The sequence below is a fragment of the Oreochromis niloticus genome, linkage group LG13, assembly GCF_001858045.2.
Source record: "Oreochromis niloticus isolate F11D_XX linkage group LG13, O_niloticus_UMD_NMBU, whole genome shotgun sequence".
In the NCBI taxonomy this organism is placed as follows: domain Eukaryota; kingdom Metazoa; phylum Chordata; class Actinopteri; order Cichliformes; family Cichlidae; genus Oreochromis; species Oreochromis niloticus.
Genome location: NC_031978.2, coordinates 12,194,511 through 12,215,204, shown reverse-complemented (window position 1 = coordinate 12,215,204; position 20,694 = coordinate 12,194,511). Strand labels below are relative to the sequence as shown.

The 20,694-nt window shown below is 39.2% G+C and overlaps 1 protein-coding gene across 6 annotated transcripts; it reads right to left on the bottom strand.

Annotated features, from left to right (window-relative positions):
* Positions 1–1,543: 1,543 nt before the first annotated feature.
* Positions 1,544–20,694, bottom strand: wapla (WAPL cohesin release factor a). Of its 6 annotated transcripts, XM_013271857.3 has the most exons (21): positions 20,537–20,694; positions 20,353–20,450; positions 19,327–19,740; positions 18,427–19,135; positions 17,021–17,319; positions 16,694–16,827; positions 15,447–15,542; positions 14,001–14,162; positions 13,326–13,462; positions 11,859–11,970; positions 10,898–11,128; positions 10,241–10,352; positions 10,020–10,117; positions 8,719–8,795; positions 8,072–8,247; positions 7,635–7,750; positions 7,300–7,515; positions 6,387–6,588; positions 4,699–4,787; positions 4,509–4,604; positions 1,544–3,525 (listed from the first exon to the last, which is right to left on the bottom strand). In XM_013271857.3, the coding sequence occupies exons 3-21, from the start codon at positions 19,712–19,714 to the stop codon at positions 3,460–3,462; spliced, it is 3,516 nt and encodes a 1,171-aa protein (XP_013127311.1). In that variant the 5' UTR covers positions 19,715–19,740; positions 20,353–20,450; positions 20,537–20,694; the 3' UTR covers positions 1,544–3,459. The 6 variants fall into 6 exon arrangements, with proteins under 6 accessions (XP_013127311.1, XP_005474353.1, XP_005474356.1 ...); XM_005474296.4 differs by having other exon boundaries at positions 20,353–20,694; XM_005474299.4 differs by having other exon boundaries at positions 16,694–16,824; positions 20,353–20,694.

The window sequence follows — 20,694 nt, the reverse complement described above, 5'->3', positions numbered from 1 at the left end:
CAAGTGCGCGTGCATGTGACTGCATCACTGAGACCAGCGCGTTTCTCTCTCCAAAGACAGCAGAGTTCTTACAGCTCGAGGGGAAATCATTAGACAACACCACTGATGAGAAGATACTTGTGCGTGTGGGTGTGTGCACTTTACTTCAGCCATTCAGACACTGCGGTCAGAGGCTGAGTACTCACACCACCTAGTGGCATTACGCCCTTGAATCTTCTTGGTTTTTCTTTTTGTCAAAAAGTTGCAAAAACAAAACAATTCTTGCACCTGCAAGCTAATCACCTATTCAGTCCCTCCACATACAACAAACTGAGATAAAGCATCAAATGGAGCCGCAAGGAGTCAAAAAAAGCTGCATTTTGCCAAAGTAATTCCCATAATTAAAACTGCAGAAACCAGAACACAGCGGTTTCTGAAAATCTAAAGCAGCCTGTGCGCAAGGGGAGATGCTGAAAAGACAAACGAGTCAAGCCAGGAGGAAATGTGGCCAGATATGGAGGGAGATGAAAGAACGAATGCTGGGAAGAGGGAAAAAAAAACAAACAAACACAAAAAACAGTTGTAGTTGCCCGCCGTAGGCTGTGCAGCCTCACTGAGAGGGTTTTGACTGACAGGTTAGAAACGTTAATCTCATGTCCTCTGCATTCTCCTTTTCCCCATTTTTCTCCTCCCTCACATTCACCAACAGCGGAGGACATCCTACCAATCTTGTTAAGCTATTGGAAATGCTGCGTTTTTCTTCTTTGTGTTTACTCATCCACTTCCTTGCCACATCGATCATCACAGAGGGAATGCTCTCTCTGCCTCTGACCTCCCACTACTGAGAAACTGCCATGAAAGCTATAATGTACAGCAGGCGGATGAAAGGCAGAGGTGCCCGTTATCGCCATTCATGCGTTTTAGAATTTCAATCTGCTCTTCTGCCTGCGTCTAATCATGTATTTGCATGTTGGGCAACAAAACATAAAGACATAATTACATGTTATCTGTGCAATGTTTACTCAACATGTTTCCCTGTCTTGACAATTCCTGACGCTTCACATTTCGAGGCAGCGTTTGTTGAATAGTGGTTGACACAGCTGTCGCCTGTATGAAATCAGTGTTGTCAGATAGTATATCACTACATTCCCCTCGTTCCCCAAGCTATTTGTAAGTTTGACTCTTGGCTAGCAACTGCAACAAGAATCTTTTGTTTCCATTATGCAGCAGTCAGTCAAGCTGAGGGGCCGCGTTCACAAACTGTCACCGCTGAGTGCTGTTAAGTATAGTGACCATGCTTTGGACTCTCACTCTATCCCAGCCAGTTTGTCAGGGATGAGAGAGATCCAGGGGGTTTTGCACATCCACGCGCACACAGCACAGGCACAAGCTGGGATACAAAGTTAAGCATTCAGCAGCTGCTACACATACATGAATACAAAAAGGAAGCTAAACACCACTTGTGTTTAGTAAAGTGGTCACCTCCTGTAGCTCTGAATACATAAAATTTTTTAACTTGCCCAGAATGAAAGAAAACAATCGAAGGAAGAAACCACATAGGGAGTGTACTGAAAGTAGCAACTTTTTTTTTTCCTTTTTGAGATACAACTATTTACATGTAACCAAAGACAATGTCCTTGAAAGGGGTACAAACATTTTTTCCTCTTCCTGTAATTTTTGTTTTTAAAACAACTCAGAAATATTGTATAAAATAAAAATATCAGCTTCAGGGGAAAAAAGTAGTCTAAGCATCTGAAATGTCCATTAACTGGTATGTACAGGAGTATTTACATTCAGACCAGAATTTTTTTTCTTCCAAAGTAATTAACAGTAAAATGCAGCTGCAGTTATGTTCACTGCAGCCCTACAAACCAGATAAAACTAACGTTTATACAGGTATGGCTGTCATTCAAATCAGTGATCGTACATGTGAGCAGTACAAGACAGAGGCTTTTCCAAGGATCAAGTGCGTTATCAACATCATCATGAAGGGTTAAATGACACCAATATAGAATAAATAAATGGGAGCTTAATGCATGTTATCCAATGCAAACATATCATGAGCAAAAACATGAAGCTGCATGTGGCTGGACACAGGGAAATATTAGACTCCCCTAACCCCATCCCACTTATGTTGACCAACATGTGCATAATATTTTAGTGATTGATGTTTAAAAACTACAATTTAAGCAAAAATTTAGCCATACATAGATGTGCTGTGTCCAGCCACACAGCTGTATCACAAGGGGTGGATTATAATGAGCCATCGTTGGACACAACTGGGATCTCACTACGTAGGCTTTGCATTTTACACAAGAGGAGAACGCATTAAATTAAATACATTAAAAATAACTTCATTACAAACATAAAGGAAGCACAACAATCATAACTTTGAGTAATCCATCACGTTATACCAGTGATTTTAAATGCATACTCTAATTACACACGGCTGAATTAAATGAACTTTAAATAATCTAAACAAACTAAAATGTGAGCAAACAGACAATGGCTGAGAAGAATTTTAACTTTCAGAAAAGCTCATAATTTTCCAAGTGCTGTCACCAGTCAAATAACGGACATCCTATTAAAAGTCAGTATGTCACACAGTCCAGATTTCTTTAACAGTAACTCATAATTTTGGTAGAGAAATGCCCTCAAGGCAAAAAGAAAAATCTAAAAATATAATGAGCCAAAGCCTACAAAAATCAAGCTCCCAAAAATTACTGGGCACAAAATAAAAAGCTTAGAAAATAAGCTAGAAATTCTATTTCCCTTAAACATTCAAGCCAATTGCAAACGTGTAAGTCAATGGGATTTAGCATTCAAAATCATTCCATACAGGTTTTACGTACAGATACTTCATTCAAACGTCTGTGAAAATGATTTCATGCTAATCTATGATTTCACCCTTGGCTTGGACGTGGACACGCACAGAAGAAAATGTAATGATCCATAAAATTTGATTCAGTGGTTCACACTCCAGCTAAGCAGCCAGAAATCAAGACCCGGCAGCAAATGGGAGACTCTTCCTCAGTGGCCTGCTACCGTCACACATCTCGGGACGATGCGTGAAGACGTCTGCTTCGTTTAACATTCCACGGATTACGGGGATGTAGCCTCGCGTCTGCCCGATTCTCACCTGAGGATGAATCTGGATCTGACTCTAAATGGGCTGTTAGCCGAGTGGAACTGAAGTTGTCTGCATGTCTGTCAGCTAGCAGGGCTTTGGTTCGGGTTGTGCTCCAGACAGGGAGTGAAACTTGTGTATATCTGTGTGCGTGTGTTTACGCACATGTCAGTGTATGCCTTTTTTCCTCAGAGTTTAGAGTGATCGCAACATCTGCTGATCAGGTGAAGTCAAGAGAATGCTGCTAAGACTCCAATGGCCCCTTGTGGCTTCTAATGGGTAGTGGAGAACAAGAGTAACCTGGAAACCGTTTAATGTGCAGTCGGAGTAAGAGCTCCATAGTTTGCTGTCTGTTAACAGTGCTCCAGGTAGTCGATGACCCGTGAGATGGACTTCTGTCCTGTGGTGCCCATTGCACACTGTGTGGAGACAGAACAGGAAAAATAAAAACAAGTGTGTGAGGATGCCAACAACTTTACTTGTGAGGTCTCGATGCAAACGCTGATGATAACAGGATGCTTCTGTTCAAAGGGGATGTTTATGAAACAGATGGTTCCAATCTTCAGCTCTGACAGGATGTGTCACAATCAAAGCTGCTGCAAAACACATCTGTGGTGTGGTGGTGCTAGCATCACAGGAATCCTTGAATTATTTGAAAATTATGTTTTGTAAATTTATATCATTTCAATTATGCCTCTTGGACATAAAAATATTGAATTGTTAATAATCTGTTGAATACATTTAGTATTATAAATAAGTAGTATTTCATAAAAGCCAAGTGCTACTATAAGCTTTTTATTTTTTAGTTTTTGGAAGATGAGCAACAATCAGAAAGGCTTTCATTTATTCATCTTTCAAATGTTTTGAATTCCTAAGTCTTTTCATTAATAAACAGAAATAAAGGCTAAGCATTTCACTCACTTTCTAGGGGGTTCTGAAAGGAGCTGAACTGAGCTATAGAAAAACTGCAATTATTTGAAACTAAAAGAGAAAATGTGGTATTGTACAGAATTACTGGGCCTCAAGAATGTTTATTTCATCCAAGCCACTTCACTGCACAAAAATGTGCTTTTGCTCAATGGGTCCAATTAAACGGCTTTTTGTATCTTCAGTTTAATTTGCCTGAAGCCAAGGATTGCATCAACACTCAGAGGCGTTAGGAGGGCGAAGGGGGGGGGGGGGGAGGAGACCTTCAGTGTCAGTATTTTCACTACACTGTCACTGAAATATAAGCATTTTTTTGTTTGTTTTTTTAAGAAAAACACTGATATGTTGAGCCCGTATAATTCTGATATTCATCATGTATTTGCATAACTGTAGAAAATCTTAAACTTTGTCAATCTCAACATGCATCATCACGTAACACTGATAACAGAGGGGTGATCTGGATCGTCACACTCACAGTGAGGTTCATGAAACTCAAGAACTTCTTCAGCATTTCTGTCATGATGGAGAAATCTCCTTTAGGTAGATTTTCTCTCACAGTAGTCACATTAATCTAAGAATGGCAAAAAAAAGGAAGTGAGCAACAACACATATTTTTCTTTTTAAAGATCTGGACAAAAACTGTATACATCTGCACCGGTTCTTACCTGGCTGCCCTGACAGAGGCAGCCCAGCAGCAGGGCTGTGTATGAAGCAACAATGCTGTCCTCCATATGCTTGCCTGCATGCTGCAGAGCTGTAGTAAGCACAAAGGAGAAAGACAAGGTTTCCCAATATATATTTAGCTGTAATTCACTGATCAGCTCACACAACACTTCTATACAGCATTAAAAACAATGAGTCTATGATGTTCACAACAGTAACATTAATTCCTGTTTTACAGTGCTCATGGAGGTCACATTCAAAGGACTAGCAAATACTAAAGAACAAAGGTTTGTATTTCTCAACCTAAACTTCAATGGAGCTGCAAAAACTAATCAACTGTAACAATAGCTGGACACAGGTTTCATTATTCATTAGCAAAGCCTGTTATGATGCAAAGCATGCGCTGTGGCAGAGACTAACGACGCAGCTGAGAAAAGCATCAAGGCTAAAGCTAAACAGATTAAAGTGTAGAAGTCAATTTGCCAAAAATCGTGGCAGCACTCTACATCAAAGCCTTCTGAGAAGAACATTGAAGGCAAAACAACAAGAGCTGATGATCTTGCATGACAAAGTGGCACAACATCACTCAATGACCAGAGAAAGTATGGTGGAGACTTGCAGTGTTTTAGTGTTGTAACAATCCCCCCCAGCTGTACTTACAGGGTTCCCATGTTATTTTCAATAAAAATCATTGTTTTGTTTTTTTTAAATGGCATAAATAAATAAAAACTAAGAGCAAGCAATTTGAAAATTATGTGTTATATTCAGGCTTTTATAAACAAGCTTAACTTCTAGTTGACTGCAAGGAAGGTGAAGACAGCACTTTGATCTGTGGTTTTAATAGTCTTGCAGATAAGAAAACAAAAACACCCTGTCAATTTTCTTTTCTTTAACAAAATATTGGAAAAAAAAAAAAAAAGTGATGCAGCGAGATAAAATTCGACCAAAGACGGAGACGGAGAATAATCAACGACATATTTTTAAAATATTGGGAGGATGTGGGTGTGCTGGGTGGGGAAAACCCCACTCGGCACACCCACACATGTCAATAGGGATGCGACCTGGCCATGTAGTCAGTGAAACTCCCCCTTCTTACTGCTGTTGGAAATTTTATCATCTTTATCCTCCGCCTCCACCATCTTTATCCTTTATCCTCCGGATAAAGATTCTTGGAATGCTTTCTTGTAAACATTAAATCTTTTTTTGCAGTATTTACATCATTCCTAACCCACGGTACTTTAAACAACGGGAATTTATGAGTTTAAAAAAAAAAAAAAAAAAAAAAAAAAAAAAAAAAAAAAAAAAAAAAAAAACTGGAAATACCGTCTCAAAGAAAAATAAATGAAATTATTTCTGTTATGGATAAATCCCTTTTTTTTCTCCATCATTTGGTGTGTGAAATATCAGCAAGAATGTCATTTGAGAAGCCAGAACTAAGCAATGTTGGATAAATTCGTTTTAAGACAAGTGCGGTTTCCCTTAATATCCCTATTAGAGATTCAGTTACTGAATTCTTAATAGGGATATTTTTCAAAGCTTTACAGTTACTGGTATCTTCATTCTTATTCCAGACATTATTAACTCACGCTTAAATTGAGTCAGCATTTATTTGGATCGGAATTTTACTCACAGCTACAAACAGCTCCTCTTAAATGCACAAACCCCACTTTCACAACCCCGAAATATCTACCTTTATTTAGGTCCAACTCTTCATCCTCCTCCTCTTTCTTCTCAGGTTGGCTGTCGTTTGTTTCGGATGCCACCCACTGGATCTCTCCTGATGTCTCTTGCCACTCTCCGCTTTGGTCTAGTGCCGGTTTGGGGGCCTCACTGATGAGGTCGTCAGTCTTAGCCTCAGCCAGGATGGCAGCACGCTCCCTCTCAAGGAAGAGCTAGGATTCCAGGGGAAATAAACAGATGTGAACTCCAAACACAAGCCAAAAAACAGGAGCCAAGTAACACAGCAAATTTTTCATAATTCAAAGGGAATAAAAGAGTGGCAGTTTAGCTTGACAGCAAAGGTATTTCATCTTGGCAAAGTCAGAACACAAATAGGCATGGCAAATACTGTGAAACTAGCCTGTAATACTTGGCATGAAAAGTAATTTTGAGGTTAATTGCCAATTTTTTCTTTAAAAGTTTCTAGACTTTTTGAAAATCTGCAAGAACTCTGTCTGAAGTGACACTGATTAAAAAAGAAAAACCTAAATAAAAACCTAATTTGGAAATTTTAATCCACAAACAAGCAAGCATTTACTTACACTTGCTTACTACTTAATACTGTGAGCAAATATAGAGGTGTGCATTTAAAGCAGTGAAGAGATGTTTAACACTCCTGACAAAGATGTTTTACCAGGTAAATGAGTGGTTCACGTGTTCATAACATAGACTGAAACAAAACAAAAAAGATTTCAACACAACACTCCATCACTTTGTTTCTGCTCAAATTATGAATACTAAAGAGGTAATCAACTCTTTAAACTACATTAAACTATTTTTTGTGGGGTTTTTTGTTTGTTTGTTTTTTTAAACAAAAAGACAAAAGAGAGCCACTTCCAGTGACTGCTAAAATATTGATGTATGAGTTCTGGCACAGTTCCTACCTTCACCAGGGCAGCCAAAGCACCGCAGGACTTGGGCTCGTCAGCCGTGTCTGCCTGAGTCTCAGCTGACTCTGCCGATGTGTCAGATTGCGTTGGGTCAGCAGGCTGCATGAGGCTGTCTTCCAGACAGGTGTTGTCGACATTGTACTCCATGTCCACCAGACAGTGGCGGTTTCTGGAGCTGTACTCCACAAGGTTAATTAGTAGACCCAGACCCTGGTATACACCACAGAATACACAAATGAGACATTCGCATACATACATAAACTTACCAAACATCGTGTCAGCAACTGCACCGTTGCGAAGATGTTTTCTGTTGTTGAAGAGAACCTTACCAGCACACGCACGTCAAAGCGCTGCTCCTGGGGGATGTAGCGTGGGACTTGAAGGACGCAATTTAGAGCAGTCACTATTAGCTGATCCTGTTCACCCGTCTTAGTGCTTCCCCACTCTGCAGACAAAAATAACCTTGTTATTAACCTCTGCTCACACATGTCAACATGATTCCCTGCTAAGCACCTGAATATTATAGCTCACGGTACAGACTATAATCATACAAGATACAACTGAATTCTAGCTGACCACATTAACACGAATATATTCATTTTGTACATAAGTACACAATGAGCCATTTCAGCTTTGTATATTTATAGACCTACAATCCAAACAAAAAACTAAATTGAGTTTTTGCAATTTTCCATAAATAGTATAAGGAAAGAACATGGAAATTATAATTAATAAAATTTTTCTTTAAAGTTATAAATAAGAATACCATTGTCATGGGTAAGGTTGAGCAGCACTCCAATAACAGCCCTCATACAGTCCTCCACTGCCTTTCCCACATTTGTGAAGCTGCAGTGAGGCAGTGCAGCACCCGATGAAGACAGAGAGGTGTTGTTTAATGCCCTGCTGTACCGCTGGATCATATCCTCACAGTATCGCAAAGCTCTGATAAAAGTAAGACAAGATATTGTTGACAGAAAGTAAAAAGTGGAATAACAGAAATAAAGAAATCCAAAAAGTGCAGAGTGGAAATATAATCCTAAATGCAGAAAGTGCAAGGAGCTTGAGCACAGTAGATCTTCGATATACTGTGTTCATGAATACAAACTAAGAAGAATCCATGGTTAAAACTAAAATCCAACTTTTGCTATCAATTTTCGAAACCACAGACCTGGTTATCAGTGTAGTTTTCCAAATCTATTATCCTAGGATTATTTTTACTTGCCCTAATGTTGTTTTTGATGGGCATGAGAAGCTTTAGAATTGCCCCAAGGTAAATCTATAATCTGATGAGTACAATGAGTTTACAAAAAGTAAAAGAGACAAAGTGAAAAGGACCTGTCGTCATGATAGCCAGTGCGTCCCTATATGTCTGTAGACAGTCAATAATAGCTGTAAGCAGTAGTTGGTGCTCACCTGGCAGAGGAGACAATAAGCTGAGAGTCTTTGTAGGCAATCAAGTAACTCTGATTTTCAGGGTTCTGCACTGTCACCTGTTGGCAGGAGATGAAAGAGAAATGAAATCAATAGAGGGAAAGAGTACACCAAGAACCTTGAAAACAAGACAAGAAACACAAAATTAAAGGAGACCTTTTATGTTTAGCTCGGAAAGCTGAATGGCATTTTAAGATATAGCTGATAAAGACACATTCAGTGCTTTATCCCTTTAAAACCGGTCGGAGCGGGCACGCTCTGTTTTGCGTAACTATTTTTAAATCTCGGTAGCTCTGCAACCACGTGAGCTAGCGCAATAATTTTTTTTGCATATGAAACCGGAGAAGTTGTACTTACATCTCATGCCATCAGCTTGTTCTAGGTCACAGTTTCCTTCCACATATAGCTTTGCAAAAACTGCATAAAAAGCGCTTGCAGCAACAAAAACATAATATTCCAGAAACACGCTTTGCCGATCCGATCAGCTGTTCATAACACTTCCTAGGTTGGAATAGACGTCAGCCCGAACTTTCGCATGTCCGCCATGACCTGCCCGAAACCGGAAGTGACGTCATTTTCGCGGAAATGTAGTTTTTTACCATCAGGGCCTCATGAGCCTGTACTGGTGTTTTTAAAAGTTATCTTTGACTTTATGACTTACTGTGTCGTTTCTGGGATGCTTAGGACTCATATTGCACTGCTGGAAATAGTTTATTTTGATGCACATGCTGTTTTTTTGCAAATTTGCACTATAATATTTATTTTCGTTTTTCCTGTAGTATATAAAAATTGGTGTATTTCAAAAATAAAACTATGAAGACACTCAAAATAAATTTCCTGTGGTGGGAAACTATTTTGTGCAACTTTTTTGTATTTCAGTTTTGAGGGATAAGCCTCTTAAATTTCTCTAACTAGAAATATATGTTAAAAAAACAAAAACGATTTTCAATTTTTTTGTAGTTTATTGCACTTTTTGGCAATTTATGTAATTACTATGCACCTAATGCATACATATTATTAAAATTTGGGCTATAATGGTTGTATTGATGTATAGCAACTTGAAATGCTCCCAAAAATGGCACTACAGCATGTAAAAATATAATATAAGCTCTGGCAGACTTGGTTCTATGGTAGGTCTTAAAGGGTTAAGCAGAGGCATTTAATCGGGTAACAAAAGTCACCAGCCAATTCACAGCTTAGTACTCAATTACTGTTGTCCTTGAGGCTCACTCTAGTGTGACTTTGGTGCAAGAGAGAACCCAACTTGACAGAACTGTACTTACACTTTCAAGCACTCTCAGACACCTCTCAGCCCCCCATAACGATGCTACAAGGTTCTCCTTGTCATCCTCTTGGCTCAGGTTGTCAACACACTCTTTCACTGTGGCAATGCAACACACACGGCACGTGGCAATTACAAACCGTTACAAACAAAATCTTTGCATAGGTATACACATATGCACTGTACAGCATGGGTTTGAGCACATTAGTATCCAACACCCACCTTTGTCAACAATATGGTCTAGGCCTCCCAGTAGCCGGAGCTCCTCTTTGAACCAATCACCAGCTCTCTTGGAGGTTAACGACAGAAGTGTCTCCATGGCAAGGTGGCCTGTCTGCAGGGACAGAGGACAGAAGCATGTTTAAAAAAAACATCACTGGAATTTTATGCATGCTTGTATTACAAACCCACTATTGTAAAAGTCATCTACACTAAAATACACATTTTTCCCCCTAATTAAGCTTGATAAGAAGAAATATAAACCAGTTCACCAAGAAAACATTACTAGGTAGTAAAGCATATGTAATATTAACGCTGTCATGTTATCAAATAAGCAAATTTTCTGACTGAAATATTGTCGATCAGTTGTGACAGGTCAAAACTGACAGCTGAGCTGCAGTAAGATTAGTGTATTTGCATGCAGTCATTTTTAAAGTTGCATTTATTTTCATCAACCAGGGCACGAACAAGGGGGTGTATACAAACAGCTCAGACTGACATATTATATTTTTATGAAAAACCTTTCCATTAAAGCAGTTTAAAAATGTACGTAGTGTTGCTTATTCAATAAATATATGAACAAGAGACTGTGGTTACTGGTTAAATCCAAGATTCACCAGATTTTTGTTATGATGATTTCTTTATTGATGGACAACCTACCGTGATGTTTTCTAAGTCAAGGTGCTTGTTGTGCACAGTCTCACACAGTTTCCTGATCTTCTCTTTGACCTTTGCCACCTCCTTTGCTGTGAGCTGATCCTGGTGACCCGAGTAGTCCTGGTCTAGTTCCAGCAGCTTGATCATTAGCTCCAGACATGCCCTGTCCAGATCCATGTTAAGACGATCCCGGCTCAAAATGTACATCAGTGCAGCCGTGCACAGAGCGAGGTTCTGATAAAATGACAGATCAGGTTTTACAAAGGGGTGCAGGCAGTGTAGATCATATGGAGAAAGCTCTGGATCAGTAAGAAAAATCTTATTGTGTGTCACTTTCACTACACAGTTCTCAAAATTACAAAATTTATATTTAGATATATATAAAAAACAACAGGAGTTGATTCACAGTGCTATTCAGTCAAGGATTACAACCAGAACACAAAGAATATGTTAAAAACAGCACCAAGAGAAAAACAGAAAATACACAAAAAAATAAAATAAAATAAAGATTAAAACAAACTGACATCAAAAAAGGTCCATCCGGTCAAAAATACTGCCATATCATAAAAACATAATACCCACCACAACATCTTGGCTTATTTAAAGGAAAGACTAACGTGTTTTAAGACACTATATTAAAAACAGAAAACCCACTTGTTGAGCGAAAAATAAAATCACAAACCTATTTATACGTCTAACCCTGGGATGTCATTTGAATAACTACTGAGGTCTCCCTGCACTCTTCTTGCATTTGGATAATTTAATACCTAAGAAACAGGGCTCGTGATTCGACACTTCATCTTAGATGGAAAAGTAATGGTTCATGTCACAAAATAAATTGTGAAAGCACCAGTTATTCAAAAGTTGTATTACCATCTGTCAAAACTTCAAGGGAGATGATAGAAGGAGATTCTAGCAGGAGGTGGCAAAAAAATAATTAATTAAAAACAAAACTTTCACTGACCGGGTGTTGTGGAGCATCGCTGAGCATTTTGAAGACCTGTGCGACTTTTCCTCTTGCCCTCAGGTGCATCCTGAAACTGGGCATGGCACACCGTGTGGCCAGGCTGATTATACTAGAGAAATGAGGGAGGAAAGTGGAGAATAGAGGGAATGTTAAAGATAGATTTATGACAATGAAACCAGCCTACTTTTAAATTAAAATGTCACAAATGGCAAACAAAAGAAATATAGCGAAAGATTTAAAGACTAAGGCCTCAATGTTGACAATGCTATGCATCAATCCAACGTTCTAATGGTATAAAACAACAACAGCCTGACTTTGGCTTTCTGCTGATGCACAGTATGGATCCAATGCAAGCATTAAATTATTAAGCTGTTTTTCTCAGTGTGAGAAAGAAACTGGGAATTATTCTTTTATGTGTAAGGAAATGTCAGTGTTGACTTAAACATCACCTTTCTAATTCTGTAAGTTCATATATCACAAATAAAAAATGTCCAATTTATTCAATAGGTAGCAATAAGTAAAAACAAATAAATACAAAAAAGACTATAGGACTAAAAAAAATACAATGTAAAACTAATTTAGTTTATTATTATATTTAATTATAATTTTATTATCAGCATCATCATCATCTATGATCATCATTTCAACTCATTATGACAGTTATTTGAAGCTCTTCAGTCATTACTTGACCAGTTTGAAGTACGACTTTGTAAACATACAGTGAAAATCTGTTGGTGTCCCAGGTGTGAGACACCTTCAGAAGGGCTAATGTTTTACATATATTAGCCCAGACATAATGTAAATATAGGATTGGGTGTGCTGTATGGCCACACAATAACTACCGGTACTGCATTTCTAGTTTGAATTATGAATAAAATCACTTAAATCCTATGAAAACATTGGATAAGAAATGTGATTTTGTTATCACATTTGGTTAATCAGTGACACATGATCAATAACTATTTTTTCATGGTTTCAATGAGAGAGCAATGCTGTGAAAATGAATGCAGAACAATATTAGTTTAATCTTGGATATTTTTTTAGTTGGTTTTTTTTTTAATTCATAAATGCTGTAAGTGAAAAATCACAATTGGAAGTAAAATGTGATTAACAGGATGAGGCACAACGGTGGAAGGGAGGCGAGCAAATGCAAAGAGAGCAGAAATGATTGAGAACTTTAGCTACACATGAAGTCTCTGGGCTGGAGTGCAATTCAATTAAAATTGATCATCTGTGCTTGTTTTCAAAGTATTAACTCTGCGTTTTCTACCTCCTACTACTTTGTTGCAAGAATAATAACTTACTTTATGAATTTTGGTTTTAGGTACTTTTATGAAATATTAACTGGCATATGCTTGTACCATTCACTGAACTTGGTAAACTAAGTAACATTTAGCAAGTCACATATAAATGTTCCTCTACAACACAACAAGAAAAGAATTCCCAGCTGGTTATTAAACTTACCTAAGGCATCTTGTGTTGAGCGGCTGACTACTCTTGAGCCCCGTCTCCAAGTACTCAAAGTCATCTGTGAACTCTTGATTCTCTCCAAACTCCACCACATCGTTGAAGTGTTTCACATGCTGCACCACGGTATACAGCTGGTAGAAGGGAAATGGGGTTAATTGTAGCTAATTGAGAAGCGCTGCATCTGTCCAGACCCTCAAATTGCTCACACACACACAGCAAATTGCTCACATTACTAAATTCCTCTATTGGTTTCACAGCCAGCAAAAGCTTCGGGTCAGTATGATCAGCAGTTGACACTGTATGTATATCTATATCAGCAGTCACACTGTGAGTGGGCTCAGCACGACACAGGATGGAGGACCTGGGTTTATAACAGAATCAGTGTGTGGTGACAGCTTAGTGTAGCTGAAGCCATTTAACCTCAGGGGATCTGTGGCTAACAGCCTGATCTGGGGCCAGAAGGCCCATCTGTAAATGACACAAGCTGTATGGGAGTAGCACTGGCACACATCAAATGAATGCCATCCCTTCACTGGCTGAGTGTTTAAAGAGGAAGAAAAAAAAGGGTAATTCATACTGGCAAGCAAACAAAATGTGAAGTAAAAACTGATCAGAAAGATTTATCTAACAACTGCTGTTACTCAGCAAATCTGTGTAACCTGGACTCACCTCCTTGTCTTCTTTTCTGCATTTGAGTGCTGTGACAATATCCTGGTTGAGTCGTGTGGGGATGGTCTCTGACTTAATGACTTTGGGTGGCGGTGGAGGAGCTTTGAACAAGCCGTCATCTTTATGGGAGTTGCTGTCCTTGCTGCTGCTCGATAAAATAGCCTAAGGACAAAAAAGAAGCTGAGAAACGGGGCTCATACCAAAGCAACAAAATCTGTTTAATGACATGTCCACAAGATTTACCACAGCTGAACAGTCTGTTAACCACACAAGTCTTTAATAAGTGCTGTTAACAGATGTCAGACGAGGTAGTGCAAAGTTAACAATAACTTTTAAATCCCAGTCGCCAGACTCTGATTAGCTAGTCTCTAAACAAACATCATTTCCATTGGGGTAATTCAATACAAAACATACAAGCAAACTTCACTTGCCTGGAAAAGTAATTTCACATGAACAGCAAGACTAATTAGAGCAATTAATACAGAAATTGTTGACTACTAAGAGACCAGTAAGCAGTATCCTAATATGTGGACATTAAGAAAACAAACACAAATAAATGGCACTAGTTAATAGCATTTGCTTTACATAATAACCCAGTAATAGTGTTTACCTTCTCTGTGCAAAATGAATGTATACATTCCTAATGAGAACTTTAAACATACAAATACACTCTTTACTCACAATGACAGATTTACATTTTTATTCCAGTTCCTGACAAGCTGGCTCACAATGACTACACTGAAAACACAATAAAGGCCAAACCAAGCAGTAACCTTGCTGAAATATTAAGACAAGGCAAAAAAAAACCTGTGGCTTCTCTTATAGCAATTTGAGTTTGGCTCCAAAATTAATCAATGTGTGATTGACTTGTGGTATTTTAAAATGCCTAGTTTCAGCCATGAAAAGAACACCTGGTACAAAGAACAGATTTAGTCTACATAGCCAACTTCCTCCCCCATAACATCAGATTTTTTATAGCTCACATTGACATTTTATTATAGCTTAAAACTAGACATGTAATCACTCTAACTGAAAGGCATGTTAACATTAGCTACAGTGGATTTTGTGCAATACTTTACCTCCAGTACTCGACTGGACTAGATTGAACTTTTGAAGCATTTTAATGTACTTATCTGATAAGTAATATGGTTTGCCAGGTGGCACAGGCCGTCCGAGAAGTTTGTGATTCAGTTTCAGTGACTGAAATTCAAGTATTATAATTCTGTTAATAAGCAGATACCTGTGTTTGTGCATTGCTAGGATCAGCTGATGATTTAGCACCCCACCAACTGGCCTAAATATGGTCTCTACATCAACAAAGTCAACATACCAGCAGCTAAAACATAAATATTATGGCTTCAAAATGCAGGTTTAAGAAGCTAATAGATGATGCCACATTCTGTCCATCTTTTACCAACAGTCTACAGGCAAAATACAGTATCTTACCGGAGCAGTCAGTGATCGTGAGAGTGGAGGCACAGGCATTTCTTCAGGTTCGGGCTGGTTCCAGTGGCGAGCATTGTACACAGCTTTAGCGGGAGACTGAAACACAGCAAGAACTTAAAAATTAGTCAGTTAACTAAACGGATACACATATTTAGTGATCACTAACTGCTAGTATAAGAAAATACTGATGGTGCTTTCAGATTGGCGCATTTCAGTGACGACAGTTTAAAAAAAATAAATAAAAAAAATTACAACAACAACAACCTATATGCCAATATTTAATTCTCTAAAGAATACCAAGTTCCAGCTGTAAATTAGCAGAACTGAACCCATAAACACTGCATGCTGAATTCATGTTGATAAACTAAGACAACAGCAGCCTCAGTGTAGAACACAACAGTCCCCAAGCAGCACAAAACATTTCCTGAAAATGACAGATTGTGAAACTCAATTATATCGTACAAAGACAATGTAGGAAGTTTTGCTGAGGATGTAGAAAGAATAAATACACAGAATTAGTAAGACAGACTACAAATAACCCAAAGCCACTTCAAAACATGATCTAGATAAAGAGAGCAAATGTGGGCATTACACAAAACAGCACAGCATTACAAATCACAGCAGAGTTATGAGAAAAATATGTGCCTGATGAAGAGGTAATATCCAAATCCCCTTCAAAGTGGAAACCCACTATGGGTGCGTGCTACTGAACGCACATTTATGGGATTCAAATGAGACTGCTGTCAAAAGTTATTCCCTGGGCATCACAGTTCAATGCCTTAAGTCGCCGACTGTAGTTCTAACCTGCATCACTGCTGAATCACAGAATTGCATTACATAAAATGACAACCATATAAATTTAGTTTTCAGTTGAGCCTCTTACCCGCCCACTTGCTCTATTTTTCTCTGATGCTCTCCTCACTCTCGTTATCTCAGGCTATTTTCAGACAAGCTGGGCATTCTGTTATGTAAATGTCATTTAAACATCAATAAGCCAAGACGTGTCAGACCTGCTTTAAACCCTGGTCAGGAGTAAGGTCATCAAAAGGGCTAGATGACTTGTACTGAGACACTTAGATTGATCAGACTGTAGTTAAAAGGTTTGTGCCTATCCATCGTCTATGCAATTAAAAAAAAAAAAAGTCTCATGGGCAAATATTCAAAGACACTGGATGGCACAGGACAAAGAAAACATTTGGATGAAAGCAAGCCAAGAAACACACGGCCAATTTTAAAACATCAAATACCTTTTTGGGTCCACTGAAAATCTTTTTCAGTCCACTGCCAACGTCCTTGGATTTGTCACTTGGCTTCCCTGAGCGTGCTTTCTGGCCCTCGGTGCCACCAGGACTTGAGTCATCGGAAAAGTCAAAGGCATCTGCTGGATACACCAGATTGTTGATGATTAAAAAAAAACAAAGTTTTGTTTGTAAATGGGTGGAATATTAACCAAAGTGGGTCATCCAAGCACTTCTAATTTAAAGAGGTGTTTGAAGTTTATGTCGTTACATTGGATCACGCAATAAAATGCCAATTACACCAACACCAGATCTGTTTTTAAGGACTGCTTTTACCTGTATTACTGCTAGCATGACTATCTTGAGAGTCACTGGTATGAGGGCTGTCCACGCTGGAGCTCAAAGCAGCTAAGGCTGCGGCTGCCTTCTTGGCCTTCTTTTCTTTGGCTTGGGAGCTCTCATCATCACTGTCACTCTCACTCAGGTCATCAAAGCCAAAGTACTTGATCTTGTAGCTACTCTTGCCAGCTTCTGAACCCTCCTCCCCCTCCTGGTCCTCTTTGTCCTCAAAGCCAAAGAACTCTAGCTTGGTCTCGGTCTTGGTCTTCTTGGTCTTTGTCTGTGTGGGTCTGAACCTACAAACAAGAAGAATAATTATATTTAGATTATTTTGTTTTGAAGTATTGTGCCTTATGGGATTTTTCAAAGGAGATGGAAACTGAAGCAGGACAAAGAAAAAACTCTTTTGTAGAAACAAAGAAAAGAAAATAGGATTTCAAAGTGGGTGCCTGAAATTACTTAGCTGAGTGAATAGAATGTTTTTTTGTCAAAACAAGTTACTGTTTAGAGATATGTAAAAAAAACTGTAGACTCTACAATATAGCACAAACACTAATACACGTTTCTCCAAATAGTTGATGTCAATAGCTTAGTTTAAAAATAATTCTTATCAAGTTAATTCCATATAAATGGCTGACATGCGATGAGATCACACACACAATGACACAGACACAGACATACTATTCTGGCGGAACAGAGCACACATTTTTGCCACCATCTGCCATTTTGACTTGTTAGAGGGGGATTTAACATTAATCTAACAAACTAAAGCTTCACTCCCTGCTGCCTCTCTTGCCACTGGTGATTCAATCTGACCTGCCTCTCAAAAGCAATGAAATGAAAGCGCAAGAACATATAAAACTTCAAAGTATGACCCGAAACTTTGAATTTTAAAGCCAGGGACACATCAAGGTAAAGCACATTCTTTCAGAACAAAAGTCTGGCCAATACTGTATAACAATACGATACATGAAAGCATAATCTAAGTGCCAGTGAAATCTTTATTAAAGCTGAACTTCAGTAGCGTCTGCACTTTGTTTCTCAGAATATGAATGAATGACATTTTTATTAGACCCAGTACTAGTGAGAGATCAAGCAAAGTGTGTATGAGCACACGATGAAGTAAGATATAAGGTAGCATGTATTATTATATTTAAATTACTAACCTACCACATGATGGCTGCCTTATGATATTGTGTATACACGGTAATAAATATTTAACCTGAAAATGTTTACTACGAAAACTAACTCTTCAATGACACAAGACAATGTACTCAAGTCACCCATCCCTATAATTAGCAATGCTAGATAGGCTACAATTCTTTAAATAAGATTCAGAATATAGCATTTTTGAGAATTCTCTCTGCAATGTGGCCTTTAAGACACAGAACTACCAGTCTTACCTAGTAGGTTTGGGTGGTGGTGCATCTGATTTCTTCTTCATCTGCCCTGCTTCCCCAAGGTCAGCTGGGGGAGCGAGGCTGACCAGTTCGTCAATGCTCCGCTCCATTGAGTCCTGGATGGTGACATTGCACACTGACAGGCAGGAAGGGTGGAGAACCGTGTAGTCCCGTACCCTCCCACCACCCCTTCCCGCAGGCTTGGCTGCTGTTTTAGCACTGGCAGCAGTACTACTTGCACCAGCAGAAAGGGCACTGTTGGGCTTATCTTGGGCACTCGCAGCATCAGTGGACTTGTTGCTGTTACTTTCTGCAAATTCAGATGATGATTTGTTAGGCCGGCCTGGCCGCTGGTATTTTTTGCAATTTGAGGCCCTCAGGGTAAATGGGGAAGGGGGAATGTTGTCCACTGGCTCTGGTGGGGCCTCCGCTGAAGGCTCCACCTCTGCACCTTTCATTTCATCTGACAGCAAGCCATCACAAGAAGATGAGGATTGGAAGTCCCTGCTACCACCTGGCACATCAGTGGACAGTTTAACAGATGTGTCTATATTAGGAGAGGAGGAGGTGGACCTCTGGGAGAAGTTCTGATCATCAGAGAGGACTGTGCTTGACAAAGAGGTCCCCCATGCAAGTTTCTGGCTGCTCTCTGATGCACTTTTGTACCACGGCTGGTTATTTTTACCTACTTTCTCCTCTGTTTTTTGTTTGCCTTTGAACAAAAGAGAAGATAAATGCAGGTTTGTTTAAAAAAAAAAAAAACAAAAAAAAAAAAAAAAAAACACACACACAGGAACTACTATGCTTCTATAATAGTTAGAAATCATTGTAAAACTTAAATAAGCAGGTTAGAATAAATTTGGATAAGGAGTTAAAAAATGCATGGAAAAACTGAAAACTTACTTGTGAATGTGGCTGTTGAACATGCAGAGACCTGTGCATAAGTCACAACAGTGGCTGTCCCAGTGCTTTGCACTGTGGTGGTCTTCTTCACCTCCCCTTCAGCAACTTTTGCCTGCGACACATTGTGGGAGGTTACAGTCTTGGACTCTTCATCACTGTCAAAGCCAAATGGGTCTTCCTCACTATCACTGTCCTCAAGCCTGGGCCTTTTGGGGACCTCAGAAACGTCAGGTTTTAACAAAGGCCGTTTGGCCCCGAGCTGAGCCTTGTAGGTGGTCTCCCCCCATTTGGTGGTCAGAGTGGGCTTTTTATTGGAAAAGACCTCCTCAAATTTCGAGTTAGCCTCCCCACCTTTGCGGTTGTACGTTTTGCCGAATCTGGATGTCATGTTGGCTTCTCTATGTTACATATTCCCTGTGAACAGCAGCAGAGACAATAATACATTTACTATACCAATAGAACATCAAGTACATTATAACCTGCGCACCTAAATTAATACGAATGACTTAGGAGGTTTTTAAAAAAACATAAAACAAAAACAGGCTGTAACCTTCATGAGTGGTTTGGGGAATGTTATTTATATTAATCCAGCTAAGTTATGTTTCAGCTGTTGGCTGGTAGCGCACAAAGTTAGCATAGCTAGCTCAAGCGGTATAGCTTTCCAAACCATCATCGGTAAATGTGAGCAACACGACAGAAAGCTTGAACGATTTAGAGCAACTTTAATACAATTAGAAACTCTTTACATATCGGTACATACTGACAGGACAGCTAAGTGCTGTGTTAACTCTAGCTCAGTTAGCCCCTGCTTGTAAAGTTAACTACTATAAAGTTAGCCACTAGCCATTAGCTTAACATGGCTAACTATGCTAACGTAAGTCTGTTTACATTTCTCACCTGGCTGCCTCAAATGTCGGAAACCTTGCGTTTGAAACACGTTTTAGTCTTTTGACGTAAAGGTCTGAATGGAAATACTATGGTGCAGAAATCGTCCGTAATTACAAATAAGTAATAATGCACTGTTACCTTTTAACTCCAGCGAAAGGCTAACCGTTCGCTTGTTTTTTAGCCAACCGGCTAGGCCTGATTTCCCACTCGCACACAAATCAAGCGGGTAAAGTCCGCTAAGCAGAGTACAAACACCATTACAAAGACATCTCTATTCCGAATATGTCCACGCGGCGATGCTTATCAACAAAGGAATACGTACTTAACGCACCGGTGCCTGTAACAGTCTATATATGGTAGATAATCCGGACTTTTTGCATTTTGTAGTGCTACGGACGGCCATTAAAATATCCCCTCCCTCCTCGATGCTTGGCAAGACCCTCATGTAGAGGGCTGGTCAAAGGCAACCGACCAACCAGC